This window comes from Neopelma chrysocephalum, unplaced genomic scaffold (genome assembly GCF_003984885.1).
Source record: "Neopelma chrysocephalum unplaced genomic scaffold, ASM398488v2 Primary Assembly neopelma1_42, whole genome shotgun sequence".
Taxonomy (NCBI): Eukaryota; Metazoa; Chordata; class Aves; order Passeriformes; family Pipridae; genus Neopelma; species Neopelma chrysocephalum.
Genome location: NW_020897700.1, coordinates 8,514,048 through 8,529,965, shown reverse-complemented (window position 1 = coordinate 8,529,965; position 15,918 = coordinate 8,514,048). Strand labels below are relative to the sequence as shown.

The 15,918-nt window shown below is 41.4% G+C and overlaps 1 protein-coding gene across 1 annotated transcript in view; it reads right to left on the bottom strand.

Annotated features, from left to right (window-relative positions):
- ENPP6 (ectonucleotide pyrophosphatase/phosphodiesterase 6) overlaps nucleotides 1-15,918 on the bottom strand; it is a 30,990-nt gene continuing 15,072 nt past the window's right edge. The window contains exons 3-8 of the mRNA XM_027676636.1: nucleotides 13,001-13,112; nucleotides 8,589-8,730; nucleotides 7,362-7,541; nucleotides 4,936-5,073; nucleotides 1,057-1,180; nucleotides 1-257 (exon numbers count right to left, since the gene is read on the bottom strand). Coding sequence (XP_027532437.1) covers nucleotides 34-257; nucleotides 1,057-1,180; nucleotides 4,936-5,073; nucleotides 7,362-7,541; nucleotides 8,589-8,730; nucleotides 13,001-13,112 — 920 coding nt within the window. The 3' untranslated portion in view covers nucleotides 1-33. The remainder of the gene's footprint in view (nucleotides 258-1,056; nucleotides 1,181-4,935; nucleotides 5,074-7,361; nucleotides 7,542-8,588; nucleotides 8,731-13,000; nucleotides 13,113-15,918) is intronic.

Below are 15,918 nucleotides of genomic sequence, written 5' to 3'. Positions count from 1 at the left end.
TTGCTGGTGACACTGACTGACATTGTTCAGGGATCACAGTAAGGAGATCTGCTTGGCGAACAGGGAGAGCACAGCTAGTGCCAGGGCACAGCTGCTGCACGGGGGGAGTGGTGCCAAGGGGGCTGTGTTTCGGAGCATGCACTCCACCCTGGACCAGGAGCCATTGTTGGGCAGTGGCTGTATTCCTGCCAGGCTGCACATGATGTTGTAAACATCCACGGATCTGATGGGCGGTGCTCGATAGTTGGATCGGAAATCTGCAGGCAAAAGAGAGGAGTTGACATCATATAGCTTATGGCTCAGTGCTTGAAATACGGGGCGCTGCAGGGCAAGGGCTCCTATGCCTTTCCTAGGACTTTCCCAGCCAGCTGGGATGTGGCACACTATACAATTTATAGCTATACGATAACATAGATCAGCAAAAACATTTTAAAAATTTTTGTGCATTATTTCTACTTCTAGTCCAATTTTATTCTGAAAACCAAAAAAGCCCCAAACTTTTAAGTACAGGAGCTACTTTACTGGATGCGCTTGGTAGATTTAATAGCCTGACATAATTCTATTGCACATTCTGCTTTGTTTTCACTCCTGTCTGCGGTTGCACCCTGGTGCTTTGCAGCGTTCAAAGGTCCAGATGAAGTGGAAACCAGGGGGGTTTGCGTCTGTTCATCAGACAGGTGGGTGAGGTATGCTGCAGCCTTCCCAAATAAAGTGCTCTGTGTTATTGAGTCCAAATCCTCCAGCAGAAGAAGAATTTGTGTGTTTCAAATAGAATTAAAAATTTAGGCCAAAATTTAGGAAAAAAGAGCAAAGGGACACAGTTACTGTGCTGGGATATCAGAGAGAGGCTGACTAAATCCCTTAATATCTCTCTGCCCTGTTTCTCCAGCTATAAAACAGAGCTAGAAACCTTCTGTAGTGAGGAAATCCTGCCATCTATTTGTAATTTTTAGGCGTCGCAGAGTGCCACATCAGGTCCTGACGTGCCAGGGGCTGCAGGGGCAGGGACCATGGTGCTGCAGGGGAAGTGGAACACCAGGGATGGTGGCACTGTACCTGGTCCATATGCAAGGAAGAAGCCTCTCATGTCCATGAGCTCATTGTCGTAGCCATGCCAGCCATTCTGCCAGGCCTCTTTCTTCCCCGTCCCATTTTCCCAGAAGGGCAGTTTGTCCTTGCTCTGGGTGACAACAGCAGAGTGTGGTTAGTTCCTGCCTGCCAGGCTGTGCTGGGATGCTGGGGGGTGCTATGCTGTGTCTCAGGACCCATCAGGACCCCCCCCGTGCTGTTGGCTGCACAGGAGCTCATCCCCAGGAGAGGTGACCCCCGGCTTAGCTGCCTCAGTGAGTAGCCATCTCTGCACTGAGAGGGGAGGACAACTCATCTAAATTGCTGCCACGGGCCCAAAGTACCACAGCCGTATGTGACACATGTAAGCAATGTGGTGTCCCTCTCCCCACTCGTGCTAGCAGCGCCACTCTCCCACCCAGCACCATGCTGTGGATTTGCTGGTGTGTTGTTCTGTCCCATATGCCACTGGCACCTTAGAAAAATAAGCCATTTTTGCTCCACTTGATTAGTCAGCCTAAACAATACAAGTATCACCCCTACTATATATTTTCTAATTATTATTTCTTCTCCCTACTTGTTTTAGTATTGAAGAAATCAGGTTTCTTTCAGGGAACACTGGCTCTGACCTAAGACAGTCCCTCTCTCCCTGGCCTAGATCACTCTGTTTTCTTTCCTTGCTCAGTGGATCTATGCTTTATTAATTTGTCATTATAAATCTTGTTCTTCCTTGCCCATATTGCACTTAAGTAGTACTTTTAAATTCCTTCCTTACTTTCTCCTGTTTCATATAAACAGCTCTTACCAGACTATCTACAGTGGTGTCATACCTGTCAGAGCAGCAGTCCCTAGGGGCTGATCAAAATGCTGGACCAACCCTGTCCACAAGTTTCTCCTGTCCCATGCTCCTTAGGGATGGCAGCATTCCAGATAGCCCCAAAACTATGGCAGGAATTTTACTTAGATATTCATCAGACCCTTGACATTAATTTCTCTGATGGTTGCAGAGAAGGAGCTACACAGTTCTCTAAAGCAGCAAGGTCTGGGCTTCACACCCAGGCACGGAAGCACAGAAGATGCCCCAGAAGAGTTTCCCACATTACCACCCTGGGCAAGTGGTGCCATAACCCCTGCAGATGATGAAGCAGATTAACCAAGGATGTCTTTCCTTTCACAAACATTGATTTTGTCTGATTTTTATCTTCCTCCTCCAGAAAGAAAATTGACTGTGCAGAGGACAGCACTAGTTATGACTAAGAGGTCAACTACTCTCTAGGGGAACCCCCAGAGTATCCCTTTATCCCTTGTGTTTCTTCACATGCAGTATTCATCAGATGTACCAGATAATTCCAAAATACTACAGAATGGGTCAGGTTGGAAGGAACCACAGTGGATCATGTGGTCCAACCTCCCTGCTCAAGCAGGGTTATCCTAGAGCACATTGCACAGAATTGTCTGCTGACAGTTCTTGAATATCTCCAATGAGGGAGATTCCACAATCTCTCTGGGTAATCTGTAACAGATTAAATTAAACTATTTCAGTTGACAAATTTCTTTTCTTGTCCCCATCTATTTCCCCCATTTATTTCCCTGACAGAGGTCAGAGCAAGCCTTCCCCTCTTCCTACCATTGCACCTCCTTATGCTGTGACTCTGTTTACCGCGATTCCTGGGGACTACCTGTGCTGCTCACCATCGGGTGACCTGTACAGCATTAGCCAGCATCAGCTTTGGACAAGTCAAGCCACATCAAATTTTCAGTGGTTCTTTGGCAGTATCACGACATCAATGAAGCCACACCCCTCCATGGTCCTGTCAGATGTCCTGGACTCTGTTGGTTCCCCAGGAATGTTAAATCCAGGAGGTATGTGTGCCTTTCCATAACTCACCCAGGCAGCAAGAGATACCCACTCACAACTGACTCTGCTGTCAAAGGCACAGTCCTTTCCATCATTTTTGCTGCTACATGGGCCAGAAAACATACTACTTGCTTTCACAACTGCAGCTGAAGTGAGAGCTCATGAAATGGAGCCACTAACAGCAGTAGCTTGAGAGACAGAGCTGTGCAAGCACCCCAATGCTGCCCTTCTAGAGCATCAGGCTCTGCCTTACAGCAAACCTCATAAAATCCTGGGGCTTCTTTGGGGCCAGGGCACTGGCAGCACCCTGAAGTGCCTGCTTGACAAATACAAATAGGATGGTGGACTCAGCTGAGACATAATTTTTCATGCTAAGCCTAAGCCTGGGCTAGTGCTGCTCCTCAAAGATGAAACAGGCATGTCTGGGACTGCTGACAATGGACTTTTCCCTGCATGTGAATGTTTAGAAAATGTATTGCAGTTGCTCCCTAAATCTTGGGAAAGTACGCTGGAATGGGTACAGAGCGAGCACACAGGCCTGAGGACTAACACCAGTGTTGCACATAGGAGAGTAGCTGAGGGAAATTCTGCTCCAAGGATGGGGAGCACTCACTCATGTGAAGGGAACGAGGCTTTGATATAGCCAGAGGTGTGTGAAATCCCTCCTCATCCTGCTTTAACTGAAATGTAGATGGGGGCTTTAGTTCTAGTTCACCTACTTAGAAGTTATAGATCCCCAGCTCCTTGCTGGGAGAAACAACAATTTTCCAGATACATCCTCTTTATCCCTTCCAAAAAACAACAACCAAAAAAATCTTTTTCAAACACCTTATAGCTATCCACTAACCAACAGAGAGTTAAAACACCCATTGAGCATGACAGGGAAGAGCTGAACATCCTCCCTTCAGTGGTTTGAGCAGGAAGCATAACAGAAGGCTCAATTATTGCTTTAAAAATATGACAGGAAACTTTCATTTTCATATCCCATTCATGGATAATGAAAATGTACTGAAGAGAAGGAAAATCTGACTGTATTAATGAGAGGACATTCTTGAAAATCAGAAACAATGGGAAGGAATGGGCAGAGAGACAGAAATAATTACCATAGCAGCAGTGTTTGCTGCACTGTTATTACGGTTTGTCAGAGTTTCAATGATTTTTCTAAGTACCTTTTTTATTTTCTACAGAATATGTAAAAATGTTCTGTTTTGAACTTTTGTACAAAAGAGTTTAGTTGTAATTTTTTGAAATAATTTTGGCAAAATTGTTTCAGATTCCTACTTTACATGTCTAAATCTTAACTCTGGCTTTTTATATTCTTTTTTTAACCAGTAAATGTGGTGCTCACCCATCCATACTCAAATGCCATTGGGTTTTTTCAGAGGCACATTTTTATTCAGCTGTAGAAATTATTACCCTAAATTCAATTTGGCTGGTGAGAAATGTGGTGGTGTGAAATATCCTGAGCAAAGCTTGGTGAGCAGTAGCTCTGAAGGTCATGAAAGAAGATGCTCAGCTGAGTTACAGTAATGTGCAAGGCAACAATGTGCAATGACTGTGCTGGGACATTAAAAAAACCCAGGATGCCTTGGTTCTGCCGACTTACTGAACTCATGTATGGCTTTGGGAAAATTGCTTAGAACCACTGCCCAGTTTACCTACTTAGAAGACATATAGTTGCCTCACTCACTGAGCAGTGCTGAAACACTCTTTTTGTGTCTGAAATTAACGTAGATGGCAGGGGGAAGAAGAGTAAAGCAACAGAACCGGAATGTGAAATACAAGGACTACTCCTGTGTTATGACAACAGAGGAAAAAACACCATCTTGACTATTTAATTGCCTACCTATAGGATAGCTGCAATACTTTTACACCCCTTTAAGCAGTAGTTCTGCAGTCAGCCCATTGACTTTAACTCAATGATCAGCATAGAATTGGACAATTTTCTGACTTTTCATACATTGCACCTTTTGACATGCATGTCAATATATTTTGCTTCTATACTTTACCTCTACTATGAACCATCCTTCCTCAGCCACGAGGGTTAGTGGAGACACAAATTTTCCTTTTTTGTAGAAAAATCTGTTTGGAATATCCTGTATGTTATAAACATCCATGTGTTCCACAGCTTTCAATTTTTGATATATCTGCAAAGAAAACAAATGTTAGGACACCATATGTCTGTAAAGAACATATATGCACCAATGGGTACATTGAAACACCTGAATTTGCAAAATGGCTAATCCCCTTCAATGGCTAACCATCAGCACATTCAAACCAGGACTTTGCCTGTCCAAAGATGATGGCTGGACAAAACCTACTTATGTGGTTTAGGAGATTCTGAAAACTTGGATCAGAAACACATAGGAATGCATGAATTCATGTATTATATATATATTTATGATACGCACAAATGTATGCATGTAAGTACACCTGCCTACAGAAATAGACCAGGAGGAACCACACCATCACAGGAGACAGTGGTGAAAGTAAAGTGGTGAAAGATGCTCAAAGGCACCATGTGGATTGTGTACAGACGTGGAAAAGGAATATTTTCTTTATCCTCTGCCATTCATTCTCTCTTTGTGCACTTGAATGAAGAATTAATATCACCTCACCTGTGCTTCTTGCATATAACCAGTCAATTCCTAACAAAGGGATTGATAGTGTTTAGTTATCTGCTTCATAAGGATGCCATGAGATTAATTAGCCAATGCCTGCAGCTTGCACAATGACATACAAGTGGTTTATTAATATTAATCATACTGTCTTGAATATAATCACACAAGTGTGGTTAAACCCCAAATTGTTCAGAAAAAGTATTTTAAATGCCTGAAGGAGATGTTCGTATGCCATAAAGAAGGCCATTATTGGAGTCCTCAGATTCTATGTTGTTCTTTTGCTTAAATATAAATAATTTTCAGGAATAATTTGCTCAGTTCTGCAAAGAATGAAAGGTTCTTCACTAGTCTTTTAGCTAAGTCACCCTTGTGTGCCTATGTGTGCCAGAGATGTGCATTGATATGCAATGACCATAAGGACAGCACTAGGGTGCGATGGCAAAATCCAGCCAGACCCTCCTATGACCAGGACTAGGGTGGTCCTGGTGTTTCACCAGTACTTCTTCGAAATGGGATAATTCTTAAAGGTGATAATCACTATGTTATGATACACTCTTAATTCCTAAACATAGCTCTTTGAAGCTCTATTGGGAAACTGAAAACCAACTTGATTTCACTTAAAAAGCAGTAGTCCAGTAAGAAGTGCTAGAAAGAAAGGAAGGAAGAAAACAAAACCATAGTGTAGAGGCATTGTACTTTATTCTCCTTGGAGGTATTTGGCTGTTTAATAAGAGAGAAGCATGTGCTTAAAAGCTTTGTCAGATGAAACTCCATGTCTCTGTGAAGTTGCAACTTGCCCTTGTTTGAAGGTCTGGCCTACAAAAATCAGGAGCTCTGGTTTAAGACCAAGGAGAGCATATATGAATGCTGTGAACCCCTGAGATTCACCTTGAGTGAATTGCTTATGCATGCCTCTAAGACAACTTTCAGTCCTGGCACTAATTTGAAATGTTCACAATACCACAGCTACACAGTTCCTGGAGAGACTGGGTGCAAATATTCTCTTTTTAAAAATTTTGCAAGCTACAATATACTGGAACTGGCTAAAATATAATATAGAAATATAATATAGAAAACAAGATTATTCAAATGAGCAAGGCCTGCCCATTTAGTACATTCATGCATATATATATATATTCTGAGGACAGCAGTGATGACTTCTCATGCATTGGTTTCTGATTAGACTATAATGTACTAGTCTGTTAATTACAGATACTGCATTTTCATTCTTTTCAAATAATTTCCAATTTTTTTCTCTATTGTTTTAATTTATCCCTCAAAATCATGCAGTTCTAACCTTGGACTTTTATGGTTAATTCAATCCAACATGCTTCACCAAAAATTCTTCAAAGGAAAATATTGTAAAAAAATTATTTTTTGCAGTTCTGGTCTAATGGAGTTAATTCCTCAAACTCTATGGGTGTTTACTGGAGTATGAATGCCAGATCATTTGAAAATCACAGCTAGGGTGTCAATAAATTGACTAACATATATATAAAATCCTAAAAATGGATTTTGAGCTAAAATCTTTTAGCTGTTTATCAAAAGCACATAGTGGTGGGGTTTGAAAGCACATGTCCTTTGCCATACAATGATGAAAGTTCATGCTTTCTAATTTGCCTGGTGTGACCTTCCTTCAGAAACCAGCAGCACAAGAGTGTCACAGGCTCCAAGTCTGACTCCTGATAAGAGCCTCAGGCTGATTTTTACTCACATCTCTGAGAGCCAGATTTCGATGTTATGAGAAGACAGAAGTCACAATTGGCAAAAAAACTGAGGAAACACAAAGACTAGAACGACCAAGCTGTACTTACCTCTGCATGTTTCTCTGGAGCTGGCCAGAGGCTCACAACAGGACCTCGGTCCTTCATTTGTATGGTATCGCTCATATTGATATATTTGTTTAGCTCAATCACTTTGTCTGCCCAGGAGATGTCTGTCATCCCATGGTCGGAGAAGAGAAGGACATTGACTTCATTCTGAAGGCCTTTGCTCTGTAAAGCAAGTGCATGACAGCAGTTATGGCTGGTAAGAGCTTTGCACTGTGTCCACTGGAAAATTTAAATCCCCATCTGGCCTCCACTGATTTAGTGGAAGTTCGCCAGAAGGAGCACATCTGCAAATGCCCTGCAATGTGCTTTGCCACCACCTGTAATGACGGACACCCACTCTCGCTGCTCTGGAAGAGTCTGAGAGGTTAGCACCAAAGAGAGTTTTTCCAAAATAAATCCACCCCCCTGCTAAATAACCAGATGCTACATCCCAGACCAACAAACCAGTTGCCCCAGTTGGTCTTAGACAGGATTTTACTGAACTGTTCTTAATCTATTGGCCAAAACAGATGGGCAAGAGTATCTTTGCCATGATACTACCTGTGGCAGGGTTGTTTCTCTCTTCCCCTTGAAAACATAAGCACTTAGCATTAGAACTTTTATAATTTAGTGAAACTGGAGATCCATATTCCTTTCCTCACTGAAACACATGAAAAACTCCAACATGCATTTGTCATTGTCAAAGATTCATAGAATTGCCATTTACCCAAAAGCTTGGCATCCTCCTTTTCTTGCTGAAAATTCATTTAGATGATGTTTTTTAAAAACTGAGTTTAAAGTAAGGAGTTCTGAATAGTGCCATAAAAACTGCTATATAAGTTAATTGTCTGATTCCACAAACCTTAGGAAGCACACAGTTTTGATTCGTTTGCCTACAATAAAGTTTAGCTGGCAACACCAGTTTTATATATATATATATATATATATGTATATATGTATATATGTATATATGTATATTGGTTTGTGGCTTCCTGGGGCTATTGGTGTAAATCCACCAAGCAGGTTATAATGCCATCAATGAAAATAATAATACGGGGAATGGTGCCTTGACTTCCACATGATCTCAGAAACCTGTTTCTCAGGAAATAAAAGTTTACAGCCAATGCATTCAGTGACAGGTGTTAAATAGGCTCTTGGCAGTGCCACAAAGAGCAGTTTTAAAAACCTTTCCAAAGGCACCCAGGAGCTGGGGTCTTGGATGCCACTCACCTTGATGAGTGAGATCATGTTGCTCAAGGCTTTGTCCACCTCCTTCAAAGCGTTCTTCCGCTGCTGGGACAAAGGGCCGTAGTGGTGGCCTTCCACATCAATGCGCTCGTAGTACACCGCTGCCATCTCAGCGCTGCCGTTGCTGGAGGTGGGATGGAGGGGAAGGAGTGAGAGGCTGGCACACATGGAGACCTCCTGGCTGCAGGCGTTATTGTCTTCACCAGCACGTAGAACCACAGAACCCCGTTTTCTGCTTCCAGCCTGTGCTGTCGTACCTACTGTCACGCAGCTGGGCTCATTATTCACACCCAGAGTCTCCTGAGCTTGCCTGAGACTCCTCTCAGAGGTGGCAATAGAGACTGCCATGTGCAAGCACAGGCTGGCCTGGCAGCCCTCTACTAACCTCTTTGAATTAAGAAGGCAGCTTTCCCTTTAATGACAAAGAAATACTGATTTCTGTGCTCAGTGCCCTTATTAAAAGGATTGTGGGAATTACCAGACAAACATACTTTAATTAAAGTTTGGCACTTCTGGCTTTCTCCTGTGTGAGGTCTTCCAAACCACAGAGGTCAACTCAGGATGTGCTCTTTCTTGCAAAATACTGAGGAGTATGAATTGGGATTAAATTTTAGATGGGGGTTTTATTAAGGAATATGACCAAAGGGAAACAAAGGTAATCTCAGCATTGCACAAGTTTAGCTGATCACAGATTTCTGCACTGAATGCCCTCAGCCTAATTAGTGGGGATGACACATATATCAGTGCTTAATTATATTTTCATGACCACTTTACAGTTCACTGTAAACCTCCCTGAGAAGAGTTGTGTGGATAAAATCACAAACTTATGCTCATGAAGTTCAAACCCAGTCTTTTTCTGCTGTACTTAATATATGACAGCGTGCCATCCATAATACGTGCTCTCATCAAGACCAAGTTCCTTACAAAAAGACTTTGTGTCATGTCCTGACAGGTCCAGCTTCTCTGATTAAAGACACTCGGGTAGTCTGGTGTAATGAGCAAGAGAGAAGAGGAAAAATCAGAGTTGAGGAACTGACTGACTGACTGAATTAGGGTCTGTAATTTGCATTTTTCATTTTGAGGAAGGCCTCAGTGGAGCAGTCCTGTAAGAAGCTGAAGGTCTCTATTGTGCACTGCTGGCCCTGCAGAATAGTATTGTTTCTCATTCTTAAAGATTTTAAAATAATTCAAATGAAGCAGCCCTCTCCCCAGTTTGATTTTAAGCATTACTTTCCATCTGTATTAGGCATAAATTATTTCTAAAATTTAACCCTCTAATTTTTCTTTTGCATACACACTTATTGAACCTACTGAAATAGTTTTCTTCTGCTGCAGTGCCTATATTAATGAGCTACTTAGACTACTTTATGTCTTCTCATCTGTAGTGATCATTTTGATCAAGATAGAAGCCAAGAAGGAGATTTATTGCATAAAACAAGTGCTCTCATTTAGGCTATGGTGAGATTTCTCATTGAGGGCTCAGTGCTGTAAGGAAGAATACTCAATTACTTCAATGGGACAAGCTCCAGCTAAGCAGCATGCTTAGGAGTTTGCAGGACTTGGTACAACACATCCAGAGCTTCTAAGATCGAATTTGACTTTGCTTCCATTTTTGCCTGTTCTTCTAAGAAAACTAGGCATCTCTGATCATGGCTTGCATGGGAGAAATAATCTGTCTAACTATGTGCTCATCCTGTCTTCTTCCATCACCAATATGTTTCCAACTAAATGACTAGGGAAAGCTTGCTGAAGAAAGTTGGATGGCATCGATGGCAATACCAAAAAGGGGTTTGTATTTTACCAGTACACTTTGCAAGTATTGTGCAAACTTCATGACACCTGTCCAGGAAGGTAGGTAGATCACAACAGCCCTTAAGTTATAACTGTGGAAAAGACACAAGGAAGGTTTTAGTTTCACTTGCGAAAAACAGATGCTTGACTTAATTTTGAATATTTTTTGTCTAAATAGTGATCTTAAAGCACCTGTTTGAAGAGACTGGAGAATATTCCTGAAGGATAGTTTCCTTTGGTTGCAAGAAGAGCTCAGTGGCTCCCTGATGAGTTAGGTATTTCTGTCCCTGCAGAGGGGATTGATAAAAATTTCAACTTCAGTGAAGATGGGTCAGAACTCCTGTGCTCAAACCCATGTTAACCTCTAGGTTGCTATGCCATATTAAAGGGCTTACTGTCTCTACCCTGGAGTCTCTGTAAGGTTTGCTAATGGTGGGAGCCAAAGTACAGTTCATTAACTACTAATACCTGCCACTGGGGCAACTGAGCAAGGCACTGCTACAGGCAACAGACTGCCCTTGCCACAGGCTGTTTTCCCACATATAGCTAATGCCAGTCTCAGCCTAATGGGCTTTTCAATTGGTTGGCGTGTGGAAAGGAAACACTGGATTTGCCAGCCTTTGAACAGCTTCAAGTGTAAAAAGCACTTGCAAAAGATGTAAATGACAAGCTCAAGACTCTACTATCAGACATGCTAATATCTGCTAAATGAATATACCTACAGTAAAGGCATTTCAGAGCCTTTACTTCTTATGGGCTAGCCCAACAGTACAGAACTTTTTTTCCCTAAATCTTAAAGGAATAAACAAAGAGAATGAATGAGAGAAAGAATAAGGAAACCGACCTCATTTTTTATCTGTTTGTTCTCTACTCTCCCTTCTTATTTTAAGTCCCTGCAGTATTTATGCCCAGAGCTGATTATCAGTTTTATCTATGATCATCCTTTTTTGCTCTTTCCTGCCTTGCTGCAGACAAGGTACATAGTTTAAAGAAAAGGAGCTTGGGCAGAAATTCAAGAGGGAGTGTGTAAAGGGATACCAGAGACAGGACCTCATGCAGCTCTGGGATGATCTGTAGGTTTTGGGCACTTCAGCAGGCTTTAGCCGGTATTTCTGGCAGGCATCATGGCAGGGATTTGCTCTTTTCTTGAAGAGTTTTCATCTCTTGCGAGTTGTTCCACCGATACTGCTGTGTTCCTGACCTTTTCTTCTTTTCCACCAAAGATAGCAGTGGGCAGCCTCGTAGCTTAGGGTGAATTAGCTATTGAGATGTTTTCAATGGGATCCAGCTACCCAAAAGAACACCTTAAAGGGCTGGATCTTTTAACAGTTTGTGCCTTGTTTTAACCATGTTCACAATTACAAAGCTGCAAACCACCCTGAGCAGCCTTATGCGCTGTGCTGCACAGAAACCAGGAAGGGAGTCAAGTGTATCTTGACCCATCCCCGAATGATACCAGACCAAAAAGCTTTCTACAGGAATTCTGGGTAAGTCAGAGCAGATGTCTGTATTCAGTTTTTCCATTCCCTTTTTTATTCACTAAATTAAAAGCATTGCAGAAGCTCCAGAAAGCCTCCTATGTCATATATGACCTCCTCATGTCACATGCAGATAACTTTCTGTAAGCCAAATAATTTCATGATAAAACATCTCATGTGGTCTCAGACAGTTTCTGTCTAAGCCCCATGATGCGAACAACACCGTGATTTCTGAGCAGCAGGATACAGTGTGCAACTGGGAGCAACATCTCCAGCAGCACTCTCATAATCTTTGAGACTTTGTTTCAAAAACAATCAACACTCAGCATGTGAATACAAAACTTTTCAGATTCAAATTGCTATGGCAGTTTACAAGTAGTAAAATAGAAATGTTTCCTAGGATTGGATAAATTATGGAACCAACAAGGTTTTCAAAGAGGAAGCCTAGTTATAGCTAAGGTAAGGCATTGGCTCTGCATGTGGTGGTGCAATCTTCCCTAATTTTACAGCCTATGTGGAATTGTCCCTTGTTAATGTTTGAATGAGAGATAGTGGAACTTGAAAGCTGCGTGTGGAGCATACATTTTTCCTAGGAGTTGTCTGAGATATATATGCCCATCAGCTGGGCTAGATGGTTGTTGTAGGCCCTGTCCAATTGAACTATTCTATTTTACTCTGTTATATCCTCATATTGCACAAAATGAATGCCCACTCCAAAAATATTGTGCCTGTGATGTTCTAAAATGCAGAAGAAGCCAAAGCATCAGTCTTGTAAACAAGTGACCAAAGCCAAATTTCAGAATTTCCAAATTCCCTCTCTAAACCCAAGCATTGCAGTCTGCTCTTGCAGGTCAGTGAAGAGACTCATCCTGAAGCTGCTTCAAACAATAAACTAAAAGTAGTAAGTCAGGATGTCTCCTCTTTTTTGTAACCTACACAGGAAAAGAGCACATCTTTCCCTTCAATCTTAATGTAAGGGCCTATTTCTGTGGTGATGGTGGTGTTTCTGTGACAGTACTGTAAAGCTCCTACCTGGGAGCCAATCCTGAAAATATCCCAGATAGTAAGCCCAAATACTCGTCCTTGAGAGAGGAAACCCCACACTGCAAAAACCTAGTGACATACCACAAGGACTCGAGGGCATCACTGATGGCATCCACAAAGTTTTTGTCTGTTGGGACACTGAAGTATTCGCGGCAGTAACTTGGTCTGACTCCAAGGATTTCGACCTCACAACCTATGAGCAAAAAATGTGGTAAGCTCTGCTGTTTCCCCTTGACCACCACACCATTTGGTCCGAGTTCAGATTTGTAAATTCCCTCTGAGATTACTTACCTTACACCTTCCATGCAGGAAACTGTGTGGTTGGGAAGGGAAAAGGGGAGAGAGGCTGGTTTGATGAGTACTTGTAGCAAACTGTACATTGGATCCTTTAATTTCCCTCTGTAAAAGGAAGGTCTCTGTGTGACCTTCCCACAATAAAACTCTTGATTCCCTTGTGGCAGACTGTTTCCATTTAAATTGCTAGCTTGTTTTCATTTTAACTACTGTGGCCACATAGCCTCATTTCCAGGCTTCCAACATAATAGATTTAGATATTGTTCCCTGAAAATTCAGCAAATACTTTCCAGTTAGACACGCTGTATCTTATGTTGTAATATCCTTTATAAACCATATTTTATTATGTGATACTGGCACTTCACTATTAAATCTGTTTCCCAGGAGGTCTTATTAAAACAGCATAAACCAATTAACTCTCTTGGTAACTTGCAGCCTTCCTTGCAAAATACAGTCTGTTTTGTGGCCTAAAAATTTACAGCAACAAATCCTACAGGAGAACATGGCCCTGAACATAGAAAAACATGTTTTTTGTGAGGTTTCTTTGCCCTTTTGCTCTCCAGTTACTATGCTGCAGAATAACATTAATATTTAAAAGAAGTGTGCTTTCAGAAACACTGGATTCAGGTAAATTATTATTCCAGAGCCTCCGAGACCTCCCATCACTTGTTAGGCATTTTCTGGTGTATTCCTTGGGCACAACGAAGAAAATAAAAAAGAGATCTTTTGCAATATTGCCTCTGTATACAGCAACACAGTCAGGTCAAAAAGGCAACTCTAAGCCAAAGCCTGAATCTGTCTGCATCTGGGTTCCTCTGCTTCTCTTTGGGATGAAAGGAATAGGCATTAAGGACTGTCATAAGTTGACTCATTGCTTGGGGTGGGAGAAGGTTGTACAGGAGGTTTAAATACAGAAAGGGCATTAGACTAAGCAGAACTACTATAAGAGATGATTTACAGTGGTTTGCTTACTGGGATGCTCAATAAAAAGAATTTTTCAGTGTCTTGCATCTCAGCCCACATGAGTTTACATTGCCAAGGTCCAGTGCTGGGACACAGGGAAAAGGCACACCACTTGCAGGCTAAGCTGGATAAGAGACTTCTGATTGGGACTATTTAGGAGTACCATGAAAGATTAGAAAAACTTAAATATTTAAGCTTAAGAAGTTTTTTTAAAAAATCTTCACTGATTTGCAGAAAGCCAGACAAATCAGATGGAAATTACCCTTTCCAAAAGTTAGAGCCCTAGCAAATATGGGAGATTTAGTCTCTTCACCTGTGGCAACAGCTCCCATGTCTCCACACAGTTTGCGTGTTTTAAGGGACTCCATCTATTATGATTAATTATTTGCAATAATAAAAATAAAATGTAGTAAAATAATTTATTTTCCTGTTAAAACACATCTGCATAATCTTAAACCTCTATCTAAATTTTATTTCTATTAAAATTGTGGGTCTGTGTGATGATGCTCACTTTTAATTCTTCCCCTGTTGCCCCAAACACATGTGATTTAATCCTGTCCTTTCTGCATGAAGATACTTTACTGTTTATCTCTCCACCACAATCCACCATGAAAGTAATCTGAAATCTGGTTGAAGAGTCTGCAGATTACTTGACAAGAACTGACTCTCTAGACCATCCCACAGTAAAACTTCTATACATCTGCATACAGCACCCTCAAGAAATTATGTTGTGCAACAGAGACAGGTCCCAGCTGCTACCTAACCAAATCATAAAAAAATGTATTCCATTAATTTCCTGAAGTCATATCCAGAAAGCCCCCTGTCCTGAGGGCATGCAGCTTTGGTCTTTTGCAGGATGTCTTGGGTGCTACCAGAAGCAAAACATGGGCTTACAGCTAACTCAGATGCTAAAAGTGATGCAGTAGTCCTCTGTGGACTTTGCTAGTATTTCAGGACTGAACTGGAACTTTGGAGCCAGTTTCTTGTCTGACACTTGAGTCTGGGAAAAGATTGGCTCTAAAGCCAGGCAAGAAGTTAAGGATGCACTTGGAAAGATGTTGAGAACACCTAGTATTTTTGTTCAGGTGTAGGAATGCTCATAGCCAGTGACTAATACTACCACTTTGCCTCTTTTTTCTTCTTCAGATACTGACATCAGATTGTAATTTTCTCACATAACATCCCTCAGAACTACTCACAAGATAACGGGAAGCATTAACCTCTTGGGGATCTGCAATATTTTAGCTGTTGAGATATCTTTGCTATTTCTAGATTGTCAAGTGATGAGCATAAAAGACTACAGACATAAAAGACTACAGACGTAGAAATGATTAGAAATAATTTTGGCCACTAAATACTGGTCTTCAAGTATGCAGTTCATTGGCAGTACCACTGAAAATTCAGGCTGCTTAGATATCAAGAGCTTCCTTTTTCTTTTTAGCCTCTATGATGAACAGAACTTAAATTTGGATTTTTGATGTTACGGCTTGTTCCAATTCCAAAATACTGGCCACGAAGACCCTTTAATATTTAGATTTCATTTTGGTAGAGGCCAGGACAGATGGTAAATTTTCTCATTTAAATATTATGGGAAAGGAAATTTAAACAGATTTGGAGACAGACAAAGGGAATGTTTTTTCTTGTTTAAACTACAAATAGTTAAGTTATATTTATGAAGATGTTAGATACCTTTTTTCACAGTTTTGTATGACACTAAACCTTTATTTAAAAACCTGAACTAC